The sequence below is a fragment of the Lithobates pipiens genome, unplaced genomic scaffold, assembly GCF_037356315.1.
Source record: "Lithobates pipiens isolate NorthernLeopardFrog02 unplaced genomic scaffold, aLitPip1_a1.2 Scaffold_25, whole genome shotgun sequence".
Taxonomy (NCBI): Eukaryota; Metazoa; Chordata; class Amphibia; order Anura; family Ranidae; genus Lithobates; species Lithobates pipiens.
Window position 1 is genome coordinate 92,979,858 of NW_027507787.1, and position 26,564 is coordinate 93,006,421.

A 26,564-nucleotide genomic window follows, 5' to 3' on the forward strand; every position below is an offset into this window, starting at 1 on the left:
CCTCTAGTAGACATGTCTGTTAACCAGCTTATACATAATAAAGTAAATGTTTAGGGATGCTGTATATATTTTCTTTATTATGGACAAAACTAAAAATAACATTTTTATAAACTGTTTTTTTTTTTTAGGTAAATATGAAATAACGAATGTTGTTTGTATTTCTGTATGCAGCCAGCAGGTGGGGCTGTTGGATCCTTTTTCACAGGTTTTTCAGAATTTTCCTGGCTACTTAAAAAAAAAAAAAGCCTGTTTACAGAGCTCGGTAGCTCAAGCTGACGTACACAAATTTGAATGAGTGAGAGCAGTGGCGTTTATTTTAATTTTCTATAGAGTGGATGGATTAGAGCCAACCTTTAATTGCTGTGTATGCATTAATTGGGAGATTTTTTGTCGCTTTCTATTTGAGGGATGTCAGACGGAACAGAAAGTAAAGTGGATATCTCTTCAGCTCCTTGATGGTCTGATCAGGTCCACTAAAAAAACACAAGGGGACTCCAGATAAGTGAATTGGAGGTAGTCGGGTGTAAACGGACAACAGATTCTGTTTACTCCAAGCCGCCCATACAGCACAGCTGTGCAGAAACTGAGCAGACACAGAAGCCCACTCTGCTCTATTCATCAGGGGCCCTGTGAGCTGATCCCCTGCTGATCGGAACAGAATCTGCCCATGTGAAAGGGGCCTAAAGCAAAGTCCTATTTGCTCCAGCAGGGTGGGAAATCCTTCCTGATCTCCCAGGAGGCCATCTGATATTCCTTGAATCAACTATCCCTGATATTATTACCTATAAGGCCTCATACACACAGACATTTTTGGAGCGCCGTTTTTTTAACTTTTTTTGCAGCTTAAAAATGGCATTCCATGTTATTCAATGGTCTCATACACACTATGGCGTTTTAGACTGTAACAGGCATTGGCGTTTCTAAGCTCCAAACAAAAAACAGGACCAGCCCATTGTGATGCTCCAGCGATAGAGAAGTTTTGACACAGACGCCGAAAAAAGCTCAAAAACGCACATTAGCGCTGTACGATTTTCGAGCATTGATGTTTTTAAGCTGTAAAAATGTGTACAGTATTATGTGATTGGTTACTGTATGTAAGGAAAAACAGGAAATTCACGTTTGTGATTACCAAAAAGTCCTTTGCACACCTGGGAGATTTTGGGAAAGAGAAAGAGGAGGAGCAAAACATGGCTAGGTATTTCAGAGCCAGCTCTAATTTCAGCTGTGGAGGTCCATCCCGAGCTTTGGGACTTTGCGCACCCACAGCATGGGGACCACATATTGAAAAATAAAGTGTGAATAGTGATCAGCTCATCGATCACCCCAGGGTGGGAAGCTATGTCACGTGGTGAACAAAAAGAAACAAATAAGTCTATGTTCATGGAATGCATGATCTGTTTGTTCTGTAATGTAAATGTAGAATGCAAAACCCTTATTAACTTATTAACCCTTATTAACCTCTTCCTTTCCACTTTCCTCGTCTCCTTGTCCACTTGACTAGTGTAGTCTGAATGTTCCCCTTATACTATTCCTTATCTATTAGAAACGAGACCACACCATAGGTTGGAGTAAACTGGCCACAACAGCCTTTATTAAACATAACTCAAAATTACTCCAATAACTTGTAAATATGAAAATATATAAATATATAAATATATATAAATATATAAATATAAATAACTTTATTAACCTTAAACCACATTTTAATTAACATTAACTGCCCATTCTGGTGATCTCTGACGGTGACCACACTTAAACCAATACCCAATCACTGCGGTACACCTGACCAACTTCCCAAAGGCCTCCACCTGTGACCGGTCGGAGACAACTTCCGCCAGTGAACATAACCGTATTCCCTCCAACGTTCAGGAATACCCAGAGGGGCCGATCGTTAGATGAGCCCCCCACACCCTCAGATCCCTTCTGAGTACCTGTCTACCGTCAGAAACCACCAGAAAACACACCGCCACAGCCCGAAAGGGTGACCCCCTCAACCTTGAGGGCCGCCCCACACCCGAAGAGCTTTTTGTATGCCCTCCTGTAAGCCAAAGGACCAGAGGTCAATCCCCACATCCGATAGATGAACGCCATCCCGCCTAAGATAAAGCCCTACATTCACCTCCAATTCCCTGTGTCTTACCACAATGCCCCCGTTCTGCACTACAAACCGCCCAACAACCTTATTAACCCTAATCCTAGTTTTCTCAAGGCTGGCTAAAGACCTGGCCCCCCGCCACACCGTTCTGGCCACAATGTCCGACCACACCAGAATGGTGCCCGGGAAAAGGACTCGCATGCGCAACACATCAGCCTTGATATCCGCCAAAATGTCCTTCACTTTCCGAACTCCCAGGTCATTGCCCCCCGCATGAACAACCAGCACATCCGGGGGCCTATCCCTCAAAGCGAAGCGCTCCACCTCCCTCATGACACGCTCCCACCTCATGCCCGGGAAACCCAACCACATCACCCTAGCTACCTCCCTGGGGATACCCAATTGCCTGCCTGCTGGTAGAGAATCACCTCTCCTGGCCCCCCAGCAGACGTACGAATGCCCCAGGATCCAAACGAGGCGTTGAGAACCTCCATCTGGAATGAAAACAAGAGAAATAACACAACAACCAAAGGAATGTTACAAGCACAGTCCTCCCCCCCATAAATCCCACAGCAAACAACCCCCAGCCGCACCCTCCTTACCCCAGTAGCAACTGCGGCCGGACATAGGACCGGAACCTCCGGGACTCCCATCTGCCAATCCGGCGCACCACCGCCTCCTCCAGCCCACATCGAGCCGCTTCCGTGGCCGCCCCAATCCGAAAAGAGTGGGACGCGTAGTCCCGCTCATCCAAACCCACCGCCCTCAGGCATTGCCGAAAGACCGACACAAATTGAAAACGGGATAGAAAAGAGCCCTCCTCGTGCACCAAAAAGGGGCCCGCCCCCACAGGCCGTACCGCCCGGAAAGCCCGTACCGCCGCCACCGGGCACACTACCGAGCCCGGCAGGGCGAGCAGCGTAATCGCCACTCCCCTACCCCGTTGATCAGTCTTAGACCTACGCAACCGTATACTCACCCGATCCGCAACCACCTGCACATCCTGATCCAACAGACCCCCAGCCACCCGTTTTGAGCGACACACCAACTCCCCAATCCTAAAAGCCCCATAAAACGCCAACGAAAACGCTGCCGTAAACAGAACGGTCTCGTAGGCAGACGAGCAAACGTCCACCAGCCGAGAACAAATTGCCACCAAATTGTCAAAGGACACCGGCCGGCGCGCATCCCTACCCTTCCAATCCCTCCTGTACCCCTTCAACGTTTGCCTAACCCAAAAATCCTTCGTCCCGTCCGGCTCCCCCCACAGTTTGAACAAAAAGGCCAACCCCGCCAGCTTCCGCTCAATAGACGCGGGAGACAGGCCCGTCTCAATGTTCCGGGCAACCCAGTACAATACCACCCAGCGCCGGTCGGAGCCCCGACCAGCCACTCCCACCTCCCGCAGGAACGCCCACCATTCCGCCCACACTCTAGAATAAGCGGACCATGTAGCCTCACTCAACGACCTTTTTAACCAACCTGCGGCGATTCCAAGGGAAGTTCCCACATCCACCCGGGGCATGGCGCCCCCGACTCCTCCGCTCCCGGCGCCAGCTGCCGGAACTTGTCCCACTGAAAACGAGAGAGCGAGTCAGCCAAAGAATTCTCCACCCCAGGTATGTGCACAGCATAAACGTAAACATTGAGCCGCAAACAGCGAAAGACCAGGTGTCGCAGCAGCCGGATGACCGGGGGGGAGGAAGCAGTCATCCGATTGAGGACCTGGACCACCCCCATGTTATCGCAATTGATGCGCAACTTCAAATTACGAAACTCCGCCCCCCACAGCTCCAATGCCACCACTATCGGGAACAATTCTAGCAAAACCAAATTGCCCAACAACCCCGCAACCTCCCATGAGCGTGGCCAAGGTTCCGCACTCCACCGACCCCGGAAAAATGCCCCATAACCCGTTGAGCCAGCCGCGTCAGTAACCAACTCCACATCGAAGTTGCTCACTGGCCCCGACATCCACATAGCCCGCCCATTATACGACTCCAAAAATTCATGCCAAGCCCGCAGGTCCTCCCGGTGTTCCCTTCGCAAACGCACAAAGTGGGTAGGGGCGGTTACCCCGGCAGTGGCCCCCGACAGCCGTCGGCAGAACACACGGCCCATAGGGATGATCCGGCAAGCGAAATTCAGCTTGCCCAACAGGGACTGCAGGGCCCGAAGCTGAACCTTCGGCCGGCCCTGCATGCCTGCCAATTCCGCCTGCAGATCCCGTAATTTATTCTCTGGCAAGCGACACTCCATTGCCATAGAATCAATCACGATTCCCAAAAAACTCAATTCCGTCACCGGGCCTTCCGTCTTATCCCCCGCCAACGGCACCCCGAACCTGCCCGCAATGTGCTGCAACGTGGACAGAAGAATCGCACACACATTGGAGGCAGGCGGGCCCACGCACAGAAAGTCATCCAAATAGTGGATGACCGACTCCAGGCCCGAAACATCTCTCACCACCCATTCCAAAAATGAACTAAAAGCTTCAAAATAGGCGCATGAAATGGAACAACCCATGGGCAGGCACAAGTCCACATAAAACTTGCCCCGCCAATGGCATCCCAACAGCCGGAAGCTGTCCGGGTGGACCGGCAGAAGGCGAAACGCCGATTCCACATCCGCCTTGGCCATGAGAGCCCCACGACCATACCGCCTGACCCACCGTACCACCGCGTCAAAAGACGTGTAGGAAACCGTACACGCCTCCGGGTCAATGAAATCATTGACCGACCCCCCTTTCGGAAAAGACAGGTGATGAATCAAGCGAAACTTCCCCGGCTCCTTCTTAGGAACTACACCCAACGGGGAGACCACCAGGTCCCCCCACGGCTGCACTTCGAAAGGACCACCCATCCGGCCCAGCGCCACCTCTTTACCCAATTTGTCATCCACAACCCCCGGGTGATCTAAAGCCGATCGCAAATTCCTGGCCAACGGCGGCACCCCTCCCAAAGAACAGGGAATCCTAAAACCGTCCCGAAAACCCAGAATTAACCCACGCGCCGCCGCACCATCCGGATACCTATTTAGGAAAGGGAGCATCCTTCCCAGGTTCACCGGCGTCATCCCTTTTGTGACTGGCGGCACTGGCACGCTGACCTTTTTTGAAACAGCGAGACAGGGGGTGGGTGCCGCCGCACCCGGAGCACTCATGCTTGAAGCGGCATGCGCCTCCGAATTTACAAGCCCCTTCATTAAAGGGCCAGCACACCCCCCACTTCTTTCCGGCCGGCAGTCCCGAGGAAGACGCACTCCCGGCCCCCCCCTGAAGAAACGGAGTGGGTGCCCGCGGAGCAGACATAAGCCTCATCCAGAGGCTTATGTCCTTGTGATCCCACCGCAGGTCAGCCCGCACTGCCTTACGCTGACGAAACTGCTCATCATAGCGCAGCCAAGCCAGCCCTCCATACACTCGGTGAGCCTCTCCAATCGCGTCCAGGTAACAAAATAACGCCGAGCAATGCTCGGGGTTCTTTTCCCCTATCACGCTAGCCAATATAGCGAACGCCTGAAGCCAATTCGCAAATGTGCGCGGGATCAGCCGATACCTACGTTTTTCCTCGTCGTCCTTCTTGGAACTGTCCGGCTTAACCCTGTCCAAATTAAATTTCTCGAGGGGGAGCAAGGAGAAAATCTCCACATACTCACCCTTACCGATCTTGTCCCGCACCTCCTGCTTCAAATGCGCCCCCAATGGGCCTTCGAAACAAACATAGACTTCGCATCGGGCAGCATCCGCGATCCTAACCAGGTCAGACCGCGCCCCCGGGTCCGCGGGCACCGGGGGGACCCCCGAGCCCACAGCCCCCGCATCCGTGCTCCCCGACACCGCAGCAGGCGGTGCATCCCGCGCAGGAGTGACCTCCGCCCCCCCGGCCCCCCCCACAGTACCCATCCAGGGGGCCACCTGAGGCGACCCGGAGCCCCCAGCAAACTTACCAACCAGGGCCTGCAGCCCCCCCAACAGCTCCTGCAACTGACCTGACGGCCCCCCCGGGGCCACAGGCCCCGCCCCCTGCGCTGAACCTGCCGCAACCCCCCCCAATACGTCCCGGGATCCCGTGGGTACCGCACCCCCCTGCGCCACCCCCATCAGATCCCGCAAGGCATCCGCCAACAATGTAGACTCCCGCAACTTACCCGGGCCCCCAGGGGCCTCGGCGACCGGTACCGGTCCGGGTGTAGAAAAGGACCCCTCCTCCTCCTGGGACAGCTCGCTCTCCGAACCGACCTCTCCAGCGCGCACCGGGGACGCGGCAATCCCCCTGTGCTCCGCGCGGTCCATCCGGTCCCTGCGATCCGGGACTGCAGGCAATGTCCTCCTCCCCCCGCCGCCCCCGGCATGCCGGCGTCTAAAACCAGCCCTGCCAGGCACCTTGGCAGCCTTCTGCGACCCTCCCTCCCCCCCCTCCGGCATGCGACCCCCCCGGAGCGCCACCGCGCGGATGCTGGCCCCAGACCCAGCCTGCCGCAGATCCCCCGCCACGTGCACCCCCCCCTCTTGGCCTGCCGACCCAGAGCCATCCACACTCCCCCCCACCTCCACCGGGCCCCGTGCGGTCCCGGCGCCATTTCCATGCGGCCGTGAAGCCCCGCCCCCCTCCGTTCGGCGGCGCAACGACCGCCCGGACCGGGGGGAGCCGATAACCTGCCGTTTTGCCGGGGGGACCGATCGGTCCACCCCCGGGCTCCGGGAGTCACGAGGCGGCCGAGGAGTAGGCCCAGGAGAAAAACGCGCCGGAGACCGAGACCTCCGCGCGCGCAGTGGAACCTCACCTGTCCCGCCGCCGTTCACATCGCCGTCCGTCAGGTCACCCACACGTTCCCGCAGCCAGTCCGCACCGTGCACCTCCGCCGCCCGTCGCAGCCGCGCGAAGAGTCCCTCGAGGTCCGCCATAGCAGAGGAGCAGCGAAAAACTGCCTCCTCTGTGTCACACTGGGCTCCGAATGATTCCTTAAAGCCACACCTCTCCCTTTTATGTGACCCCTCCCCTACACTGAACTTGTTTCCTGCAAACCTTTTCCTGAACTCCACCCATAAAGCTTAACCCTCTGTGTCCCTCATCCACACTGTCATGTCCAGCACTCCTTATATCATTGCATTCTTAATCCGTGCTTCTCTATTCTTTAGGCAAAGTCCTATAGCGGCAGTGGAAATCCCTCTGCGTTCGCGTGAGGAGGCACCTGACGGAAGAGGAAAAAGCAGCCCAGTCCGGAGCGCCAGCGCCAAAAAGAGAAACTGCATGTGTATCACCAGAACCTGGCCTTTGTAAGGCAAGCAATGATTAACAGCACCAGAAAGTACGTTTTTTAATATAATTACCCCTGTGCATTTCTTTGCAGGCGATATGAATTTTCTATGTATAACGTCAACTATTTAAATTCTATTCTTTGTAAGATGATATACAATATTTCTGAGAGAAGAGAGGAGGCAGGGAAAGAGCCGGCTGTGGACAGACCCACCACCAGTGCCACGCACAGCTAAGCCCACACTTCCCTGTGACAGCAGTATTAAAAGCTACGCCGAGGAGACAACACATGAGGTAACTGTCCAGCCGATATGTCTGCCTGTCTATCTCAATGTCTGTCTGTCTCTCTACCTACATGCTAATCTATATATCTATATATTTTTTTATTTTGCAGGAATCCAGCGTCAGTAAACAACACGGGGAGGTGCATGGTCATGGAGGTATCCATGGCCCTGAGCATGGGAGTAACCAATGGCAGAGGGTGGGCAATTTCATTTCAGAGACTGAGAACAGGGTGTTTGCACTGCTGTAGGAAGTAGGAAGGAGAGGCGCAGCTTTGATGCTTTCCTTGACCCAAGCAACAAGCGTGCCTGCTTCGGCTGCCACATGTACAACATTCTGGGGGACATGTGGGGAGACCTGGAGATACAGTGTATGGATCGATTGAACAACCCCCTCTCTGTATCAGCCCCCTCCTTTCCACCAGCTGGCACACACCATGCCCCAGACCCCATTATACCCCCCACACTCCTATGAAGAATGTGCACCGTCATCTACCCATCCTTATATACGTGGGCGCCAGCCCCACTCCTTTGTCCATCCCCAAGGTGACCAGGCATCCCAGGACACACATCACCTGTTGCGATCTATATACGATAAATATAAAGCTGTGTGAAGTTGGCACCCCATGTTTGTAAAACCTGAATAAAAATATACCATTCGTTTGTGCCACGTTTGTGTTGATTTGTGCGGCAAAAATTAGCGTTTGTGCTGGTTCGGTTTCTGAGATATTAAACATTCAATTTAATGCAAGCCCCGCCCACTTTGCACCCCACATTGCTGAATTTGAAAAACAAACGCGCCATTTGTTTGTGCTACGTTTGTGCTGCAAAAATAAATGTTTGTGCCGCTTTAGTTGCGGAGATATTGTGCGTTATAGTTGCTGCAACCCCTCCCACTTTGCACCCCATGTTGCCGAATCTTAAAAACAAATGCGCCATTCATTTGTGCTACGTTTGTGCTGGTTTGTGCCGCAAAAATAAACGTTTGTGCCACTTTGGTTGCGGAGATATTGTGTGTTATAGTTGCTGCAACTCCGCCCACTTTCCACCCCATGTTGCCGAATTTTAAAAACAAGAACGCCATTCGTTTGTGCCGCATTTGTGCTGGTTTGTGCCGTAAAAATAAACTTTGTGCTGTGTTGGTTGCGGAGATATTGTGTGTTCTATGTTGTGAAATCACACTGACTTTACACCTTGTTACTACATCTTACATACAGAACTTACAGAACCTATACTCAGCTTGGGTTTCCTTAATGTAAAGCTCCTCCCACTGTGCCGAGCACTGCACTTCATACTGTACCCTGGAAAAGGCAGCATTGGAGCTCGAACAACTTTTTGCTTGATGGTTTCACTTCTAGCTCAGGGAATCCAGGGTAAATTAATTTTTAACATCTTTAATTTTACTTATTATTAATAATTATGCAATGTATTCAATTGCAGTGAAAATAATACATTTGGAATAGGTGATCGTGTGTTTTCTGTGTGTATACAAACTATTTTTTTTTGCAATACTAGCACAACAACCTAATATCGTGGTCAGGTGGCAACACTAGTTGTGTTAATAACTGATGTCCCCATGTACTGTAGACATCCTTTGTTCAGGGGTAGCCAGAATGTGAAATCATTGTAGTAACATACAGAAATGCTTTAAACCTTTACTGTCTACACACAGGGTAATCAAAGGCATTAGGGTACATTAAACAGCTTTTATTCTAGGTATGCACCCAGCAAAATGTGTTTAGAAAATAATGGTGATCTCCAGTGCTCTAAGGTGGAGTCTTTTCAGAATGTGTCACACATGGCAGTATGAGGCCTAAATTCAACACACAACGCATGAGCAGAATTTGCAATATAAAAATTTACAAAGATGCACAAAATATGCATCTTTGTAAATGTGTATATGCACTTACTGTCTGTTTGTACATAATCCGTTTCATGCCTAAACCTATTTCCGACATTTGTTGCTTACAAGTTAAAATCCGTATTTTTTGCTAGACAATTACGTAGAACCCCCAAACATTTTATATATATATATTTTTTTTTTTTTTGCAGAGAATCTAGAGACTAAAATGGCGATCGTGGCAATATTTTATGTCACATTTGCACAGCGGGCTTTCAAACACATTTGTTTTAGGAAAAAATAAAATTTCATAAATTCAAAAAATAAAATAAACAGTAAAGTTAGCAAATTTTTTGGCACAATGTGAAAGATATTGTTACGCCGAGTAGATAGATACCCAACATGTCACGCTCGTGGAATGGCAACAAACTATGGTACCTAAAAATCTCCAAATAAATAACGGTTACCAGGTTAGAGTTACATAGGAGGTCTTTTGCTACAATTATTGCTCTCACTCGATGATTGCGGTAATACCTCCACATGTGTGATTTGAACACCCTTTACATATGCGAGCACGACTTACGTGTGCGTTTTTTGTTGCACAAGCTTGCAGGAATGGGTGGGCACCTTCAAAACATTTTTTTTTATTATTTATTTTATTTATTTTTTTACATTGTCACTTTAAAAAAATCTGTTTTTATCACTTTTATTGCTGTCACAAGGAATGCAAACATCCCTTGCGATAGTAATAGGTGGTGACAGATACTCTTTATGAAGGGATCAGGGGTCTAAAAGACCCCAAATCTCTCCTTTGCACTTCAAAGTATTCAAATCGTCAAAAACGGCCATTCAGAATATTGTAATTTTGTTTAAAACTGCGCCATTGGCAGCCGAGTAAACCGGAAGTGACGTTGTGACGTCGCTTCCATGTTTACACATAGGAGACTAGTATGAAGCCATTTATGGCTTTCTTCCAGTCTCACTCTAGGAATTGCCGGATCGTGGCTCGGGTCTCCTGGTGGGACAGGAGACCCGGGAAGAGCAGCGAAAGGCAGAGGGAGGGGGGTAGTCTCCTCCCGTTTCTCCAGATAACAGCCAAGCGACTTTTAGTCGCATTGGTTGCTATCCCTGAAGAGCCGACAGCCCGCTCTAAAAAATGGTACTGGGGTGATGCATGCGCCTGCGGGCATCATCCCGGTATAACCCCCTAAAGCCGTATGTGCGTATGGTCAGCGCTAAGGAGATAATCATTCTAGCACTATGCAGGCCTAGAATAGCAATCTTTAAATGCATATGTGTGTTTAGGCACATGTTTAGGCAAATACACATGCATACATGTGTAAAACATGCATGATTTGCAGACCCAGTCGCACCTTTGTTCTTTTTTTCTGTGCATATTTGTTAGCAATGCAAAAACACAGTCCTATATGCAGTTGTGTTCATGGGGCCATGTATTTGCATGTGCAGCATACAGATGCACACAGAAATTAACACTACACAAATTAGTACAGAATTTTTTTTATGCCTGTGTGAATGAGGCCTTAAACAGGGTCTACAATAAATAAATATAAGTGGTTTTTCATAAAATATTGCACAGTTTACACTACATTGATTGAATTGAAATTCAGTATTATTCCTATGGTAGGACGTGTAAAATTTGAGATTTAAACATGCCTGTGACAGGCTGCAGCATTGTAGATTTTAATGCACTTGCCACATCTGAGCCTCTATTGGCATGCTATATGTTGCAACTTATAAGTGCATGCTTGTGAGTGTGGTAAGCCAAGTTTCAAGAAAAAAGAACAACCAATTACAAAAACATTAGTATTAGATCTAAACTGCAGTGTTGTTTAAAGTGGTTGTACACCCTGTACAACCACTTTTACCTACAGGTAAGCCTATATTAAGGCTTACCTGTAGGTGCTGGACATATCTCCTAAACCGCCACAGTTTACAAAAGAGACGTGCGCATGTGGCGTAGACAACAGCGTAAGCACACTTTAGAAATGGCGATCATGCCGTTTCAAAAGGAGGTCATGCCGTGACTGGCGGCTCCTGCACGCGGGAGTGACGTCATCGCGGCTCCGGCCAATCGCAGCGTCGGAACCGCGATACTCGGAAGTAACTTCAGGAGGACATGTCGCCGGCCGGTGTTGTGTACAGGCACCGCAGTGGGGGCTTTGATACCAGATGAGTATTACATAATGTGTTAGTATGCTATTCATACTAGCTCATTATGCCTTTGTCTTGCAGGTGTTCGTTTTTTAATTTTTTTCCAAAGTGGGTTTATAACCACTTTACCAATGACACTTAGGGGGTTATTCACTAAGCAGCCAAAGGCTCGGCTAAATCTTTCGGAACGCTGAGCTTGATTAAGCCCTGAATGGTTGCTGTATGCGCTATGCCAAACAGCAACTACAGCAGTCGAAGGCAACCAAAGAAACAACCGCATGTAGCTGGGGCGAACGAACATGCTCCAAAAACAACACAACACAGGTTTTTGAAAAATCCTTTATTTTAAAAAATAAATAATCCCCCGATGTAATCCACACGTCAATTACGTCCTCCAGTGATAAAAATTCACGTCAATCACGATAGAAGACAACCACCAACTTGGCAAAAGAAAAAAATTCCCAACGTCTGCCGACACAACCGATCCTGTCGAACTCTCGCCACAAAATGACAACAAATGGGCAGAGCGAGTTGCGACATCATGGGATATTGGGCGCCCATTTAATTACATTCCGTGACAGCTCCCTATCCCCTAATGGAATGTCAACAAATGGGCAGAACAATTACCATCGGTGTGTGTGTGGGGGGGCATTCTTGTCCCCATCCCTTTCCACCTCTGTCCATCTGCTGCTCGGACCTTGAGTCTGATAAAGGATTTTAAGGGAGACCTCCACACTTTGGTGAACCCCTAAAATTCCTACCAGATGTAAAGGGTGTGTTATGAATTGGGGAGTACATTATCAAATCACATATGTCTAATGCCTACTTCACTCCTTCTGGAGGTAGTAAACCGAATCACCGAACCGAGGACAACATAGCTGAACTAGAAAGTGAGCTGAATTGGAGAATGTTTTCAAATTGGCCATTTTAGTGACTAGACCTGTAAGCAGGGATATACCGATACTAGTATCGCTGCCGATACAGATACAGAGTATTTGGGTGAGCACTCGTACTCTTTCAAATGCTCCGATACCAGAACTTCCGGTCAGAGGAGGATTTCCTCTGACAAGCAGTTCTGTAGGGGAATGTGGAGCCAGCTTCCCGTGCGATCAGGAATCTGGGGGGCGAGTAATGACCCGCCTCGGGGCTTCCTGATTGGCAGGGAAGCCGACTCCATGCTGACTGGCTTGGAAGCCGGTTTCTAGGCCAGTTACAATCAAGCCGGCCAAACATGCAGCTGACTTCCTGAGCAATCAAGACGACGGGCAGCATGTCATTACCCAATGCCCGGCTTCCTGATTGCCCAAAAAAGCTGGCTTCATACCAGCAGAAGCACTGATATCGGTACTCTGCATCAGCGAGCACTGAAAGTAAAATATCTGTGATCGTATTCGATATGGCAAAAACAATATCAGTGCATCATTACATGTAAAATTTTCATCTGTACATGTTGAGGGAAATTAAAAAAATAAAATAAAGTATACAATCTTAGTATATGTACTATTAGAAGTTAGGAATTGATTATTTTGGTATAAAGACTATACTAAAAAACAAAACATTCTTGTTTTGCTCAGATGCCTAGGAAGCCAGCTTGTGAAAGTGATGACATTATCAAAGTCATCTGTGCTGCAAGGGAAAAAATGTATTACAGGACTAACAATAGCAGTTCCCTCAGACAAAGTATGGGTAGACTTGTGTCAACAATTAAACAACAAAATGTCACCCAAAAGCCTTTATACATTTGTAAAGACAAACCGACACAATATATGGCAAGTCCTTGTTCTATGCAAAGATATTGATGAACAAATGTCCAATGGTGACAGCTCAGAAGGTGCAGATAGTCATTCATCAATTCAGTGTTATGACAATCAGTTTGAATTCAATCTCTCTTTTCAAAGATGGCTAGGAATCTGGCCTGAGAAAATAATTTACAATGACAAATCCATATACACTGGAGAAAGAATACACCATCTTAAAACCTGGTGCATGGACTCACATCTTGAATGAAGAGATCTGGAAAAATATAAAGTCTTCATGCACACTTAAATTCAAGCGGGCAAAAATGTATCCAAATGTTGCATCTTGCTACATAGATATAATAGGGTGCTGCACTGAGTGTAATGCACAGTTATCCCTAACAGTTGACAACGTACCAGAGATTGGAAAACCAGTATTGCTTAAGTGCATGATCTCCAATATCGATGACAGTCTCCACACAGGAAAATCTAAACTCAAATTATCAGGAGATTTGAGAAGAAGAGTGTCAAAAGAACTCGGGGAAGGATGGAAACAAGCACATGTATGGCGGGCAGTTGAGGCCCACATAGTTATGGATATTGGTGACCCTGAGCCGAGTCAACTACCAAATCTGGCAACATTACGAAAAGCCAAACAAGAGATGGGGGACAAAGAGCTAGGCCATAAGGACCCAATCCTTTCATTATAACGCTTTAAATACAGTGTTCCCCATAATGGAAGCATACACAACATAGGCTTGGATAAGTTTTTTTGCCGTTACTGGACCCCATCCCAAATGCAAGTGTACCAAACTAAGTCAAAGAACATAGTGAGTGAGTGAGTTTTGATGCAACAGGTTCAGTTGTGAGAAACCTGTTGCAAGAGACCTGTTGACATTTCAGAACACTTTTTTTGTATCGAGGAGTTTTAAGTTCACTTGGAGATCATGTCCCAGTAGTGCAGATGCTTTCTGAAAGCCATAATATCAGTTCCATAGCCCAGTGGCTGACAGAGTGGAAACAAGCAGGTGCTACCATTCCAAAGGAAGCAGTCTGCGATTTCTCCCTTGCTTTGCTTGGAGCTCTAGTTAGAGCCTTCACCTCTTACCCAGACTTGAAGACATATATAAATGAGTGTTTTGGAGTGCTGACTAGAAATAACTCCTCAAACCTGCCTCCTTGCTTCATTAGAATTGATGTCACACACTGTATCAAGCTCATTAGTCGATGGGAATGCTTAAGACAAAAAGGAAACAGAGTGAAAGAATTCTACCTCAGAGCAATGGCACAACTTCTCCAATCAAATTCACTGGATGATGCAAGGGAACTCATTCATTCAATTTCAATTGTTGCATTTAGAGAATCAGAAGGGATTGATGACAGAGGCATACCTGTTATATCTGAGACATGCAAAACTCAACTGAAGAGACGTATCACAGAGGGATGTCTCTTGCCTGGTGTCACTGAAGATGATGATTTAGATGAGCAAACAGGAAAATGAGACAATTCAAACAGACCTGAAAATATGGGTAACAGAAATTTGTGAAAGGAGTAAGATGCTTGCTGCAAATCATGGTGACCGAGATAACTTATATTTCCTTCCAGAGCTTGTCCCTAATGTTATAAGAATGGCATGTTACCTTCCGCTTTGGACAGCTGTGATGATCCCACACTTCAAAAGTGTGAACATAACAGCAAGCTTTGCAAGTGTTGAGGCTAAATTTAAAAATATAAAACATGGTCTCTTTAAACATGAGTGCCTGCCTATCAGAATGGACCGTTTTGTGATTCGTCACCTTGAATTCATGGAAGGCAAAATGAGGCTTTCTTCTGTACCAATAAGGAAAACAGATTACAGTGAAGAAAACATATCCCCCCTTAATTGCCTCTTCCAAGAACAGAATAGGTTTAGTGCAGCCTATCTTTCCTCATAGCTGAGTTCCTCCTTCCTTTCTCCAGTTCCTTTTCATGAACTGGTGCCCAAAACTGAACTGCATATTCCAGATGAGGCCTTACTAATGATTTGTACAGGGGCAAAATGATATTTCTCTCTCTGGAGTCCATACCTCTCTTAATACAACAACAAATTTTAGTTTTTATCCTAAAGGAGCGGAGGAGACCACTCCTCCACTCTTCCCGGGCTCACCGGCTGAGACCCAAACAAAGCTGGATTCGGGCTCTGATCAGGTCTCCGATGTGCAATCACGGTTTTATCGGCTCCCAATGGCGATGATTTAAAAAAAATTACAGTATTCAGAATCTGTATTTTTGACAATTTTAATACTTTTAAGTGCAAACGAGGGATTTTGGGACCTATCCCTCCATAAAGAGAGGCCCGGAATAGGAGAGCAGGGACTAATGGAGGGCTGGGCATGACTAAGGTGACATGGAGTGAGAAAGGGTTAACTTGGAGCGGAGATAGAGTAGAGGAGAGCAAACGGGGGCGGTGTTGGGCAAAGAGGAGGAGCTGGTATAAATAGGAGGTGTGGCTAAGGAACGGGAGCAGAGGGGACCAGAACAGAGAGGGAGAAGTTTCAGAGGGAGCTTTTAGTGCTGCGCACGCTGTTTTTCCCGGGCCTATTCTTCAGCGGTGTACGGCGACCTTCTATTTTGCAGCGGCGATGGCGGACATTACCAGACTGTTGGCGGACTTGAGGACAGCAGCGGCCATGAAGGGACCCGAGTGGCTGCAGGCCCAGGTATCCGCAATTACCGCGGGAGCCGCCGGGGGGGGTTTGGGGGGCGGAGGGGGGGACGGACATCTCCTACGCGCTAAGAGGTCTAGGCCTCCCGAGCGTTTTTTGCCTGAAGCGGGACCCCGAGCTCAGTGCCCTCCTAGGAGCCCCCTAGGGGACCCGTCGGCTCCCCCAGCCAAGAGGCCTACTGCCTCTGCCGGCCGGGGGCCCGGACAGAATCCTCCACAACGGTAGAGCTCCAGGGGCGGGGCCGCACAGCACACATGCGCCCGCTTCCCTTCCTCGCGGTCAGACTTTGCTGAGAGAGCAGTCACCCCATCCATGCCAGTGATGTTACAGGGGGAGACAGAGACCCATGCCTACGGGGCGGCTGCCTCACGCTGCCGGCAGGGGAGACGCGAGCGGGGAGTCGTGCTGCGCCAGGCAAGTCAGCAGAAGGACGGTCCAGTGAGTGGGAAGCGCGGTGCAGGCAGTACCGCGGGGGACGACGCCAACCTGAGGATCTAGTCAGAGAGGGGAACGGATGGAGGTTACGCGGGGTCCCGTTCGCCCAGTGGGTTGGTCACGCCTATGTGGTCCGCCGCAGAAGTGCTGTCGGGGGGGAAGTGACAAGTTTTGATGGAGAAGACCAGCGGGATGTCGCGGCGGCCGGAGAGTCCAGTGCCACGGCTGAGGGGGCCTTGCCCAGGCAGCCAGATAAGACTATTAACTTTACTTCTGCTGATTTACATAATGCTTTGCAGGGTCTGTTGGATAATGGGGTGGGGAGTGTCTCGGGTGTTCTCATGGAGCCGGATACAGTTGGGGGGGCGCCGTGGTACAGCCGGCACAGAATTTAGCGGTGGACACGGTGTCGGGGGAGCCGTGGGGAACGGCCAGTACGCCTGCTTGGGGGGACAGACCGGCCAGGTAGGGGCGACGGAGCAAGCCAAGAGGACGGAGGCACCCGCGGCTGTGTCAGCGGGGGACAGTGTGGTGAAGCCGACTGGGACGGAGAAGGTGGCGGAACCGGCGACTGCTGCCAGGACGGACGTGGTCAGGTTGGAGGATGCGGCGCGGTGCGAAGTGTATGTCTGCTACGAGGGACCATTGGGAGCGCATTTGAAGCAGGAGGTTAGGGACAAGATTGGAAAAGGTGAGTGCGTGGAGATCTTTTCCTTGCTCCCATTGGAAAAGGTCAACCTGGACAGGGTAAAACCGGACAATTCCAAGAGGGAGGACGAGGAGAAGAGGAGGTATCGGCTGATACCGCGGACGTTCACCAATTGGTTACAAGCGTTTGCAATTTTGGCCAGTGTGATTGGGGAGAAAACTCTGGAACACTGTTCTGCCTTGTTTTGTTACATGGATGCGATCGGAGAGGCACATTGCGTGTATGGAGGGACTGCGTGGCTGTGTTAAGATGAGCAGTTTCGGCAGCGTAGGGCGGTGAGGCCGGCTCTCCGGTGGGATCACAAGGACATCAGTCTGTGGATAAGACTGATGTCGTCGGCTAGGGCCCCGAATCTATTTTTTTTAGGGACGGGGCGCACCCTTCGCTGGGCTATCGGCCGGGAAAAAATGGGGGGTATGCTGGCAGTTCAATGAGGGATCTTGCAAGTTCAGAAGAGCTTGCAGATTCAAACATGAATGTTCCGGCTGCGGCGGGTCACACCCCCTGTCCCGATGCTTTAAGAAAGCAAAACGTCCCGGAGACTCTGCGCCGAAAAGGGACTTCCCCGGTGATGGAGGTAAGGATGCGCCATTTCCTAAGTAGATATCCGGACAGGGCGGCTGCCCGGATCTTAGGGGAGGGGTTTTCTGAGGGTTTCCGGATCCCCTGCTCGTTGACGGCGATTCCTCCGATGGCGCGGAATTTGAAGTCAGCTTTATTGAACCCGGGGGTGGTTTCTGAGAAGCTGGCCAAGGAGGTGGCTTTGGGGCGCATGGGCGGCCTCTTCTTGGAGAAGCCTCTACCTGGGCTTGTCGTGTCCCTGTTGGGGGTGGTACCCAAGAAGGAGCCAAACAAGTTTCGGCTAATCCATCACCTTTCGTTTCCGAAGGGTGGGTCGGTGAATGATGCCATTGACCCCGAGGCTTGTTCGGTTTCTTACACTTCATTTGATGCAGCGGTGGGATGGGTCAGACGCTATGGACATGGGGCGCTCATGGCGAAGTCGGACATTGAGTCAGCGTTTCGGCTGTTGCCGGTGCACCTGGAGAGTTTCCACCTCTTGGGTTGTTACTGGAAGGAGCAATTTTATGTGGATCAATGTTTTCCCATGGGCTGTTCCATCTCCTGCACCCTGTTTGAACTGTTTTGCTCGTTCTTGGAATGGGTGGTGAGGGACGTGTCCGGTTTAGACTCGGTAATTCACTATCTGGACGACTTCCTGGTGGTGGGCCCCCCATCCAGCAACGTGTGTGCGATCCTCTTGGCTACATTGCAGCACGTTGCAGAGCGGTTTGGGGTCCCGCTGTCGGCGGAGAAGACAGAGGGCCCAACGACAGTGATTAGTTTCCTGGGGATCGAGATCGATACCGGCACGATGGAGTGCAGATTGCTGAGGGACAAAGTGGACGGGCTTAAAGAGGACATCCGGGAAATAATGGGGTTACGGAAGGTGCAACTTCGGAAGTTACAATCAGTCTTGGGTAAGTTGAACTTTGCGTGCCGCATTATCCCGATGGGCAGGATTTTTTGCCGTCGGCAGCCACGGCAGCCACGGCAGGAGTGCAGGTGCCGACCCATTTTATCCGACTCACACGGGAACTGAAGGAAGATCTGAGAGTGTGGGCTACATTCCTGGCTACGTACAACAGGCGATCATTTTGGATGACGGGGCCAGTGAGTAACGGTGACTTGGAACTGTTTACTGATGCGGCAGGATCGACTGGGTTTGGGGCATTTTTCCGAGGCCAATGGAGTGCGGAAGCCTGGCCGGAATCCTGGGTGGGCGCAGGCTTTACGAAGAATCTGGTCCTCTTGGAATTGTTTCCGGTGGTGGTGGCTATGGAAATTTTGTAATCCGCGTGTCAGAATTTGAAGATCAGATTGAATTGTGACAACATGGGGGTAGTTCAGGCGATTAGCCGCATTTCCGCGTCGTCCCGACCGGTGATTCTGTTGTTGCTTTATTTGGTTCTGAGATGTTTACAGCTAAACATTTTCTTGTATGCGGTACACATCCCAGGCAATAATAATAATCTGGCTGACTCCTTGTATTGGTTTCAGTGGCAGCGGTTCAGGGAGCTGGCGCCGGCCACGGAGATGGACGGGACACCTTGCCCGACTTGGCTTTGGGAGATTGCGTTGGAGTCGCCGCGGGATGGATCAGGAGGTCGGTGAGCGGATCCACGTGGGCTGCATATACCAAGGTTTGGGGGGAATGGCTGGGTTTCACACGGCTGGCATGCGCCGAGCTGGGGGATTCTGAGTGGGGTTTGTTGGTGCTGTATTTTGTCACAAGACAGATGGAGAAGAAGGGGTCGGTTTCGGCTATCGAGCGGAAGCTGACGGCCTTGGCGTTCTGGTTTAAATTAAAGGGGAGCGGGATTTTACTAAGGACTTTTGGGTGCGTCAGGCGATGAAGGGGTACAGGAAATTTTACCGTCAGCAGGACACGAGAAGACCGGTGTCTTTTTCGGTTTTGATCCAGATTTGCGATCAGTTGGGCGCAGTGTGGGTTTCCGCATACGAGGTGTTACTGTTTAGGGCGACTTTTTCGGTGGCGTTTTTTGGAGCTTTTCGAGTGGGCGAACTGGTCAGCCCGGCAAAACGGGTTGCCGGGGGGCTGTCCATGCAGGATGCGTATGTGGGGGAAGATAGGTTGGTGCTCAGGCTGCGGAGGTCCAAAACTGACCAAGCGGGCAGAGGGGTGGATGTACAGCTGTTCACTTTGCCAGGGTCTCCGGTCTGTCCTGTACAGGTGGTCTGGGAGTTTAATGGGGAGTGTCCAAAGGGGTTGGGACCTTGGTTGTTACATCAGGATGAGTCGTTCTTGTCACGTTTTCAGTTTGTGGCTGTTTTTCGAAAATGCCTCGAGGCCGCGGGACTGAAGAGTTCACAGTTTGCCTCACACTCCTTTCTCATCGGGGCGGCTACTGAAGCCACCAGGTGTGGGCTGGATGAGGCGGTGGTAAAAAGGATTGGGAGATAGGAGTCACAACGGTTTAGGTCATATGTGCGACTGCACTTGCTGTAGACTGGTGTTATAAAAAAAAAAAAACAATGTTAAACTATTGGGAAATATGAGGGGATTCTCTGTTACGGGTATTGTTTTGGTTATGTCATTACAGATGGAGGTCAACCACGCCTTCTCTGGATTCTTGGGCATTCGTATGCTTTTGGGGAGCCAGGAGAGCAGATGTCAGGCCAGACGGCAGGCAATTGGGGATCCCCTGGAGGGAGGCGTGTATCCGATGGTTGGGCATTCCTGGGATGGGTTGGAGTAGGGTGGTACCGGAGGCTCAGTGATATGCCGGTCTTGATCGGCCACCAGATGTGTTGGTCATTCACGCCGGAGGGAATGATTTGGGGGCTAGAACCACGCGGGATCTTATTGCGGGCGTAAAAGGCGATTTTTTTCCTGCTGCAAAGACTTTTTCCAGGAATAATGTTGGTGTGGTCCGATATAGTTGCTCGGACGTCGTGGCGGATGGCTCGTTCGGTTTTTCGCGTCAACAAAGCGCGGATAAAAGTCAACAAAGTTGTGGGGAGGTTTTTTAAGCGTAATGGAAGTTTGGTGATTCGGCACATGGAGTTGGAGAAGGACGTCGGTCTGTACCTCAGAGGGGATGGGGTACACCTTTCAGTGGTTGGGATTGACTTATGGGTTTTGGGCCTTCAGGACGGGATTCAGAGGGCCCTGAGGGTGTGGAGGGGCCCTTAAGGCTAAGGTGTCATGCTTTGCGGGCTGTGGCGGGGGTCTTTTGGTCTTTGATGGTGGCAAGTGAACTGATGAGATGGAATGGTGGGGGGGAAATTGTTGCACTGCGGGAAGGGGTTGTCTCCGGGCTGATAAAACGGCTGGAGGCCGGTTATGGAAAAGTTGGTCCCGCAGTGTATTGGTGGAAATGTGTTTAAGTGAAAAGGTAACAAAATCGGGTGCCGTCAAAGACCAATTGACTGGGAGAAAACTACTGTTGGAAAATATTGTACATATGTTAATGAGGTTAATTTTATATATTGGTTAAAAGATATTGGTTAATAAAAGGCTGCTATGGCCGGTTACACTCCAAATACTCCTGTGTCGCCTATTTATTTTAAGGTAAAGGTCAATAGAATGGTAAAATAGAAGGTTAAAAATGTACTAATGGGAAGGACATCTGGAATGCATTAGTCAAGAGTTTACTGTCACAATTATGTTTACATTCCTTGTGACAGCGATAAAACTGATCATATTTTATTTATTTTTTTAAAACAGACAATGTAAAAAATAAACATTTACATATATTTAAATGCTGTAGAACAGAGTGTGCATACTCACAAAGCCACTAAAGCATTCATTTTGTGTATAGTGAAATATGTTGGCATATACACAGTGGTCCCTGTGTGCTTGCGCAGCAAAGAAAATGCATACGCAAGTCGCGCCAGCAAATGTAAACAGTGTTAAAATCATATATGTGAGGTATCGACGTAATCGTCAGCAATAATTCTAGCAAAAGACCCCCTCTGTAACCCTATCCTGGTAACCGTTAAAACATTTTAAAACATCGCCTATGGAGATTTTTAGGTACCATAGTTTGTCTCCATTCCACGAGTGTGCACAATTTCAAAGCAAGACATGTTAGGTATCCATTTACTTGGCATAACATAATTTTTCACATTACACAAAAAATAAAAAAATAAATTGGGCTAACGCTACTGTTTTTAGTTTATTTTTAATTCATGTCATTTTTTTGTTTCCTAAAAAAAAATGCGTTTGAAAGACCGCTGCACAAATACCGTGTGACATAAACTATTGCAACGATCACCATTTTATTCTCTAGGGTCTCGCTGCTAAAAATATATATATACATTTTATATATATATATATATATATATATATATATATATAAATATGTGTGTGTTTGTGGGTTCTAATTAATTTTTCTAACAAAAAATATGGATTTTAACTTGTAAGCAGATGTCAGAAATAGGCTTAGGCATGAAAAGGTTAAACGTAATTTGCCACATAGTTGCACAATTACGGGCACTTTCACACTGGGGCATTGGGGGAGTTGGCGGTAAAGTGCCACTGTTTTTACCGTCGCTAAAAGTGCCCTGCTATCAGCCTAATAAAGGGTTAAAAGCGCCTACAAAGCGCTGCTCCCCCAACACTTTGCAGGCATTTCCGGCGGCACTGCCTGTTGTTTTTAATGGACAGAGGCGCTTTAGGAGTGGTGTATACACCGCTCTTAAATCGCTGCAAAGATGCTGCTTGCAGGACTTTTTTTCTGTGAAGTGCCTCAGTGTGAAAGTAGCCTTAACAGTGCATTGAGGTCGGTTTGTAAATTGGAGACATCCTGTAAGGACATAATTTCAATGCATAGCTTGGTGTCATCTGCAAACAATGGAATGGTACTTTTAATTCCAAACTCTGTATTATTTATAAATATATAGAAAGTAAGGGCCCTAACACTGAACCTTGGGGTACACCACCAATAACTTTAGACCATTCAGAGTTTTACCTTGTCCCTCACAGATGATCCATTGCTGATCCTTGTCATAGTTTGGGGTGGTTGAGCACCATAGCTGCCCATCAGTTCTTCCTTCTTGAGTACAGAAATCATATGATTTGGAGAGGAATATAAAGGGGAAATGACACTGTGCAGTTACAGGGTTTCCATCCCCACCTTTAAACAAAAAAATTGAGAAACTATGATCTTTATAGATGACAATCAAACAATTTAGATTTTTATGCTGAGCCTAGAAATGTCTTGAGGCTGGGTTCACTTTTGAGATGAAAAAACCCTGTCACATGGTCACTCCATGGCCCCTTTAATAAGTACACTTGCAGACACCAAAGCATACTTTAAATGTAACTCAGTAAATAAAGCATTCAGACATGATCATTGTTTTGATATTTCATGTTTTTGCTAGAGAAAAAAAGAATAAAAGCCCCTGACTGTGCCTTGTATCTCTCTGGTACTCTATTGGTGAGATATCTGCATATGGTTTAAAACCCATCCTTGGACAAAGATTTCCCTCTACCCTATCAGTCCCTCTCTCCCACCCCTTCTAACCCATTTAGCACTTATTATAAAATAAAATACCTTTCAACACCTAGGTCCATTCTCAACATCAACATTCTGCATAATGGGATACATAGTTTGTCACAATGGTTACAATATATGGCGACTGGTAATATCCTCCGCTAAGGTATGTAAGAGAGCTGAATTGAAAAGAAAGTGGGAAAGGAGAGAGAAGCCCAGAGCAACAAAAAAAAAATTGTGCAGGGCTTGCATGACAATGACAATACACAGTAGTGGCGGTTGATTCAGGACAGGTACTCAGGCACTCTTTATTGGGGGGGCAGTCACTCTTTATTGTTGGTGTGTAATGTAAGCAGTAACGATATGTTACAGCAATCTCCTTCTCACCCACGATCGGTGTGTGAGGAGGAGAATCCGGTAACATCTCGGTACTACGGTTTCTTTACATTCTGTGAGCAGCTGTGATTGGACACAGCCGGTCACGTGGTAAAGAGCCAATTTCATTGGCTCTTTACTGCGATCGGGGTTGGACTGTGTCAGGGTGACAAGCCGCATCCTCGATTGGCTCTTTGTGCGCGCCCTAAGGGCATGCACGTGGGCAATACATGTGACTGGCTGTGATTGGACACAGCCGGTCACATGGTAAAGAGCCATTTGTTATTGACTCTCTTACCGGATCTGGGATGGGCTGTGTCCGAGAGACACACCTCATCCATGATCGCCGCAGGAGCGGCGAGATACCGAGGACGTCATATGACACCTGCCCAGGATGGGAGATAACATCGGCAGATGTCATATGACTATAGCGCGGTGTTGAAGTGGTTAAAATGATATGGTAGTTTGGGGTTTCCTGCAAAGACCAATGCAAGTATTGACGGATGTGTTTTTGGTTTAACAGATGTTCTTTATGCAGTTATGTTAATTTAAGTTGAGTTTGTTAATAAAGAGGCAGCTACGGCCAATATTTACTCCAACTTGGTGTGGTCTCCATTAATTGTGTTAATGGTAAAAGGAGATTGGCGTAAGGGTTGGTCAGGCAGGTATGGAGAAGTATGGATCATCTATTATCCAATAGTCATGGATAGGAGCAAAGTAAACGAACATAGAAAGAGCAAAGTAAAGGAACATTGAAAATGGAATGGGTTGGAAGGGGAGCAAGAGCTGAGTTCAGGAGAGCAGGGGTGAAAGATTGTGTGGATCTGAAATATTGTAACATTTCTAAAATTCGGTACCCAGATAGATATATTTTGTGAAAGGGTCATTAAACACAGACTATGAAAAACTCTCATTATGTGCTATATAACAGAGTGTGCATACTCACAAAGCCACTAAAGAATTCATTTTATGTAGAGTCAAATATACCTGCTTGATCCTGCCTTCTCTGTGTCCCCACTGACACCTGATTGTGCAGATCAGCTGTTGTCATCCAATGCTCTAGTTTTAGTTTAGTTTAGTCATTTATTTTTTTATCTGTGCAGCTCACATGACTCTAGAGTTACACATTTTGGTATATACACAGTGGTAAACAAACACTCCCTTCTTTATGTTCTTCTATTGCTAATACTATGGGGGCAGGATATAGTATGCTGCTGATCACATTCACTAAGATACTCACAAAAAAGCTTAGTTTTAATATGAATCAGCATTAAATATATCAAATGTGCAGTGCCTTGAAAAACTATTCACAACCCTTGATTTTTTTTTTTTTCCACATTTTGTCATGTTACAACCAAAAACATGTATTTTATTGGGATATTAAGTGATAGATCAACACAAAGTCGCATAATTAAAAATGATAATGGTTTTCAAATATATAGAAAGTGTGGTGTGCGTTTGTAGCCAAGAGGCCCATGGTAACTCTGGAGGAGCTGCAGAGATCCACAGCACAGGTGGGAGAATCTGTCTACAGGACAACTATTAGTTGTGCACTCCACAAATCTGGCCTTTATGGAAGAGTGGCAAGAAGAAAGTCATTGTTGAAAGAAAGCCAAAAGAAGTCCCGGGGGATGCTGGGACTGTGACATCATGGGGGTGGGGTAACCATGTGACATTGTTCGGAGACCCCGCCCCCTATGCCTATATAAGTCGCCGCGCAACGTGTCCCCGGCATTACAGCCGGAGAGAGCATCATGTCAACATCGGAAGAAAAGAAGAAGGAAGAAGAAGAAGATGGTGGCGGCGATGACGAATGAGAAGACCGGGCCAACTCTAGTAAAAGCGCTGGAAGAAGATAGAGGAGGAGCCTGTCAGAAGAGAGAGCGGGAGAAGAGGCCCGGAAAGCATGACTCTGGTCCGCCTGATAGTCTGATCGTGTGTACGCGGCATAAATATACAGCCAAAGCTACAATGGAATGGTTTCGATCATATTCACGTGTTAGAATGGCCTAGTCAAAGTCCAGACCTAAATTAAATTGAGAATCTGTGGCAAGACTTGAAAATTGCTGTATACAGACATTCTCCATCCAATCTGACAGAGCTTGAGCTATTTTGCAAAGAAGAATGGGCAACAATGTCACTCTAGATGTGCAAAGCTGGTAGAGACATCCCCAAACAGACTTACATAGTTACATACATAGTGGGTGAGGTTGAAAAAAGACACAAGCCCATCAAGTCCAACCTATGTGTGATGGTATGTATGATTATATGTCAGTATTACACTGTATATCCCTGTATGTTAGTCATTCAGGTGCTTATCTAATAGTTTTTTGAAACTATCAAGACTCCCCCCCCCCCCCCCCCCCCCCCCCTCGCAGAAACCACCATATCCTTGCCACTCTTACAGTAAAGTACCCTCTACGTAGTTTAATGTTAAACCTCTTTTCTTCTAATTTTAATGAGTGACCACATGTCATATTAAGCTTCCTTATGCAAAAAAGTTTTATGCCTATTGTGGGGTCACCGGTATTTGTGAATTTAAATCATATCCCCTCTCCAGAGAGAATAAGTTCAGTGCTCCCAACCTTTCTTCATAACTAATATCCTCCAGACCCTTTATTAGCTTTGTTGCCCTTCTTTGTACTCACTCCATTTCCAGTATATCCTTCCTGAGGACTGGTGCAAAGAACTGGACAACATACTCCAGGTGAGGCCGGACTAGAGTCTTGTAGAGTGTGAGAATTATTTCTTTATCCCTAGAGTTAATCCCCTTTTTAATGCATGCTAATATTCTGCTTTGTTAGCAGCAGCTTGGCATTGCATGCCACTGCTGAGCCTATCATCCACTAGGACCCCCAGGACCTTTACCATCCTAGGTTCCCCCAGAGGGTCTCCTCCAGAGGTTCACCCCCTAGTGAGTAGATTGCATTCATAT

The 26,564-nt window shown here is 48.1% G+C and overlaps 1 protein-coding gene and 1 long non-coding RNA gene across 5 annotated transcripts in view; both read right to left on the reverse strand.

Annotated features, from left to right (window-relative positions):
- Positions 1–26,564, reverse strand: part of LOC143930401 (matrix metalloproteinase-9-like) — a 74,736-nt gene that overhangs the window by 31,669 nt on the left and 16,503 nt on the right. For 3 of the 4 annotated variants that reach the window (XM_077454694.1, XM_077454693.1, XM_077454696.1), the window contains one exon: positions 22,730–22,894. The exons of the other annotated variant lie outside the window; for it this stretch is intronic. In XM_077454694.1, the coding sequence (XP_077310820.1) occupies positions 22,730–22,894 (165 nt within the window). The remainder of the gene's footprint in view (positions 1–22,729; positions 22,895–26,564) is intronic. 4 annotated transcript variants of the gene reach the window in all.
- Positions 1,519–6,504, reverse strand: LOC143930400 (uncharacterized). Its single transcript, XR_013262768.1, has 3 exons — positions 6,245–6,504; positions 3,578–3,670; positions 1,519–2,589 (listed from the first exon to the last, which is right to left on the reverse strand). It is a non-coding gene; the product is annotated as an uncharacterized LOC143930400 (long non-coding RNA).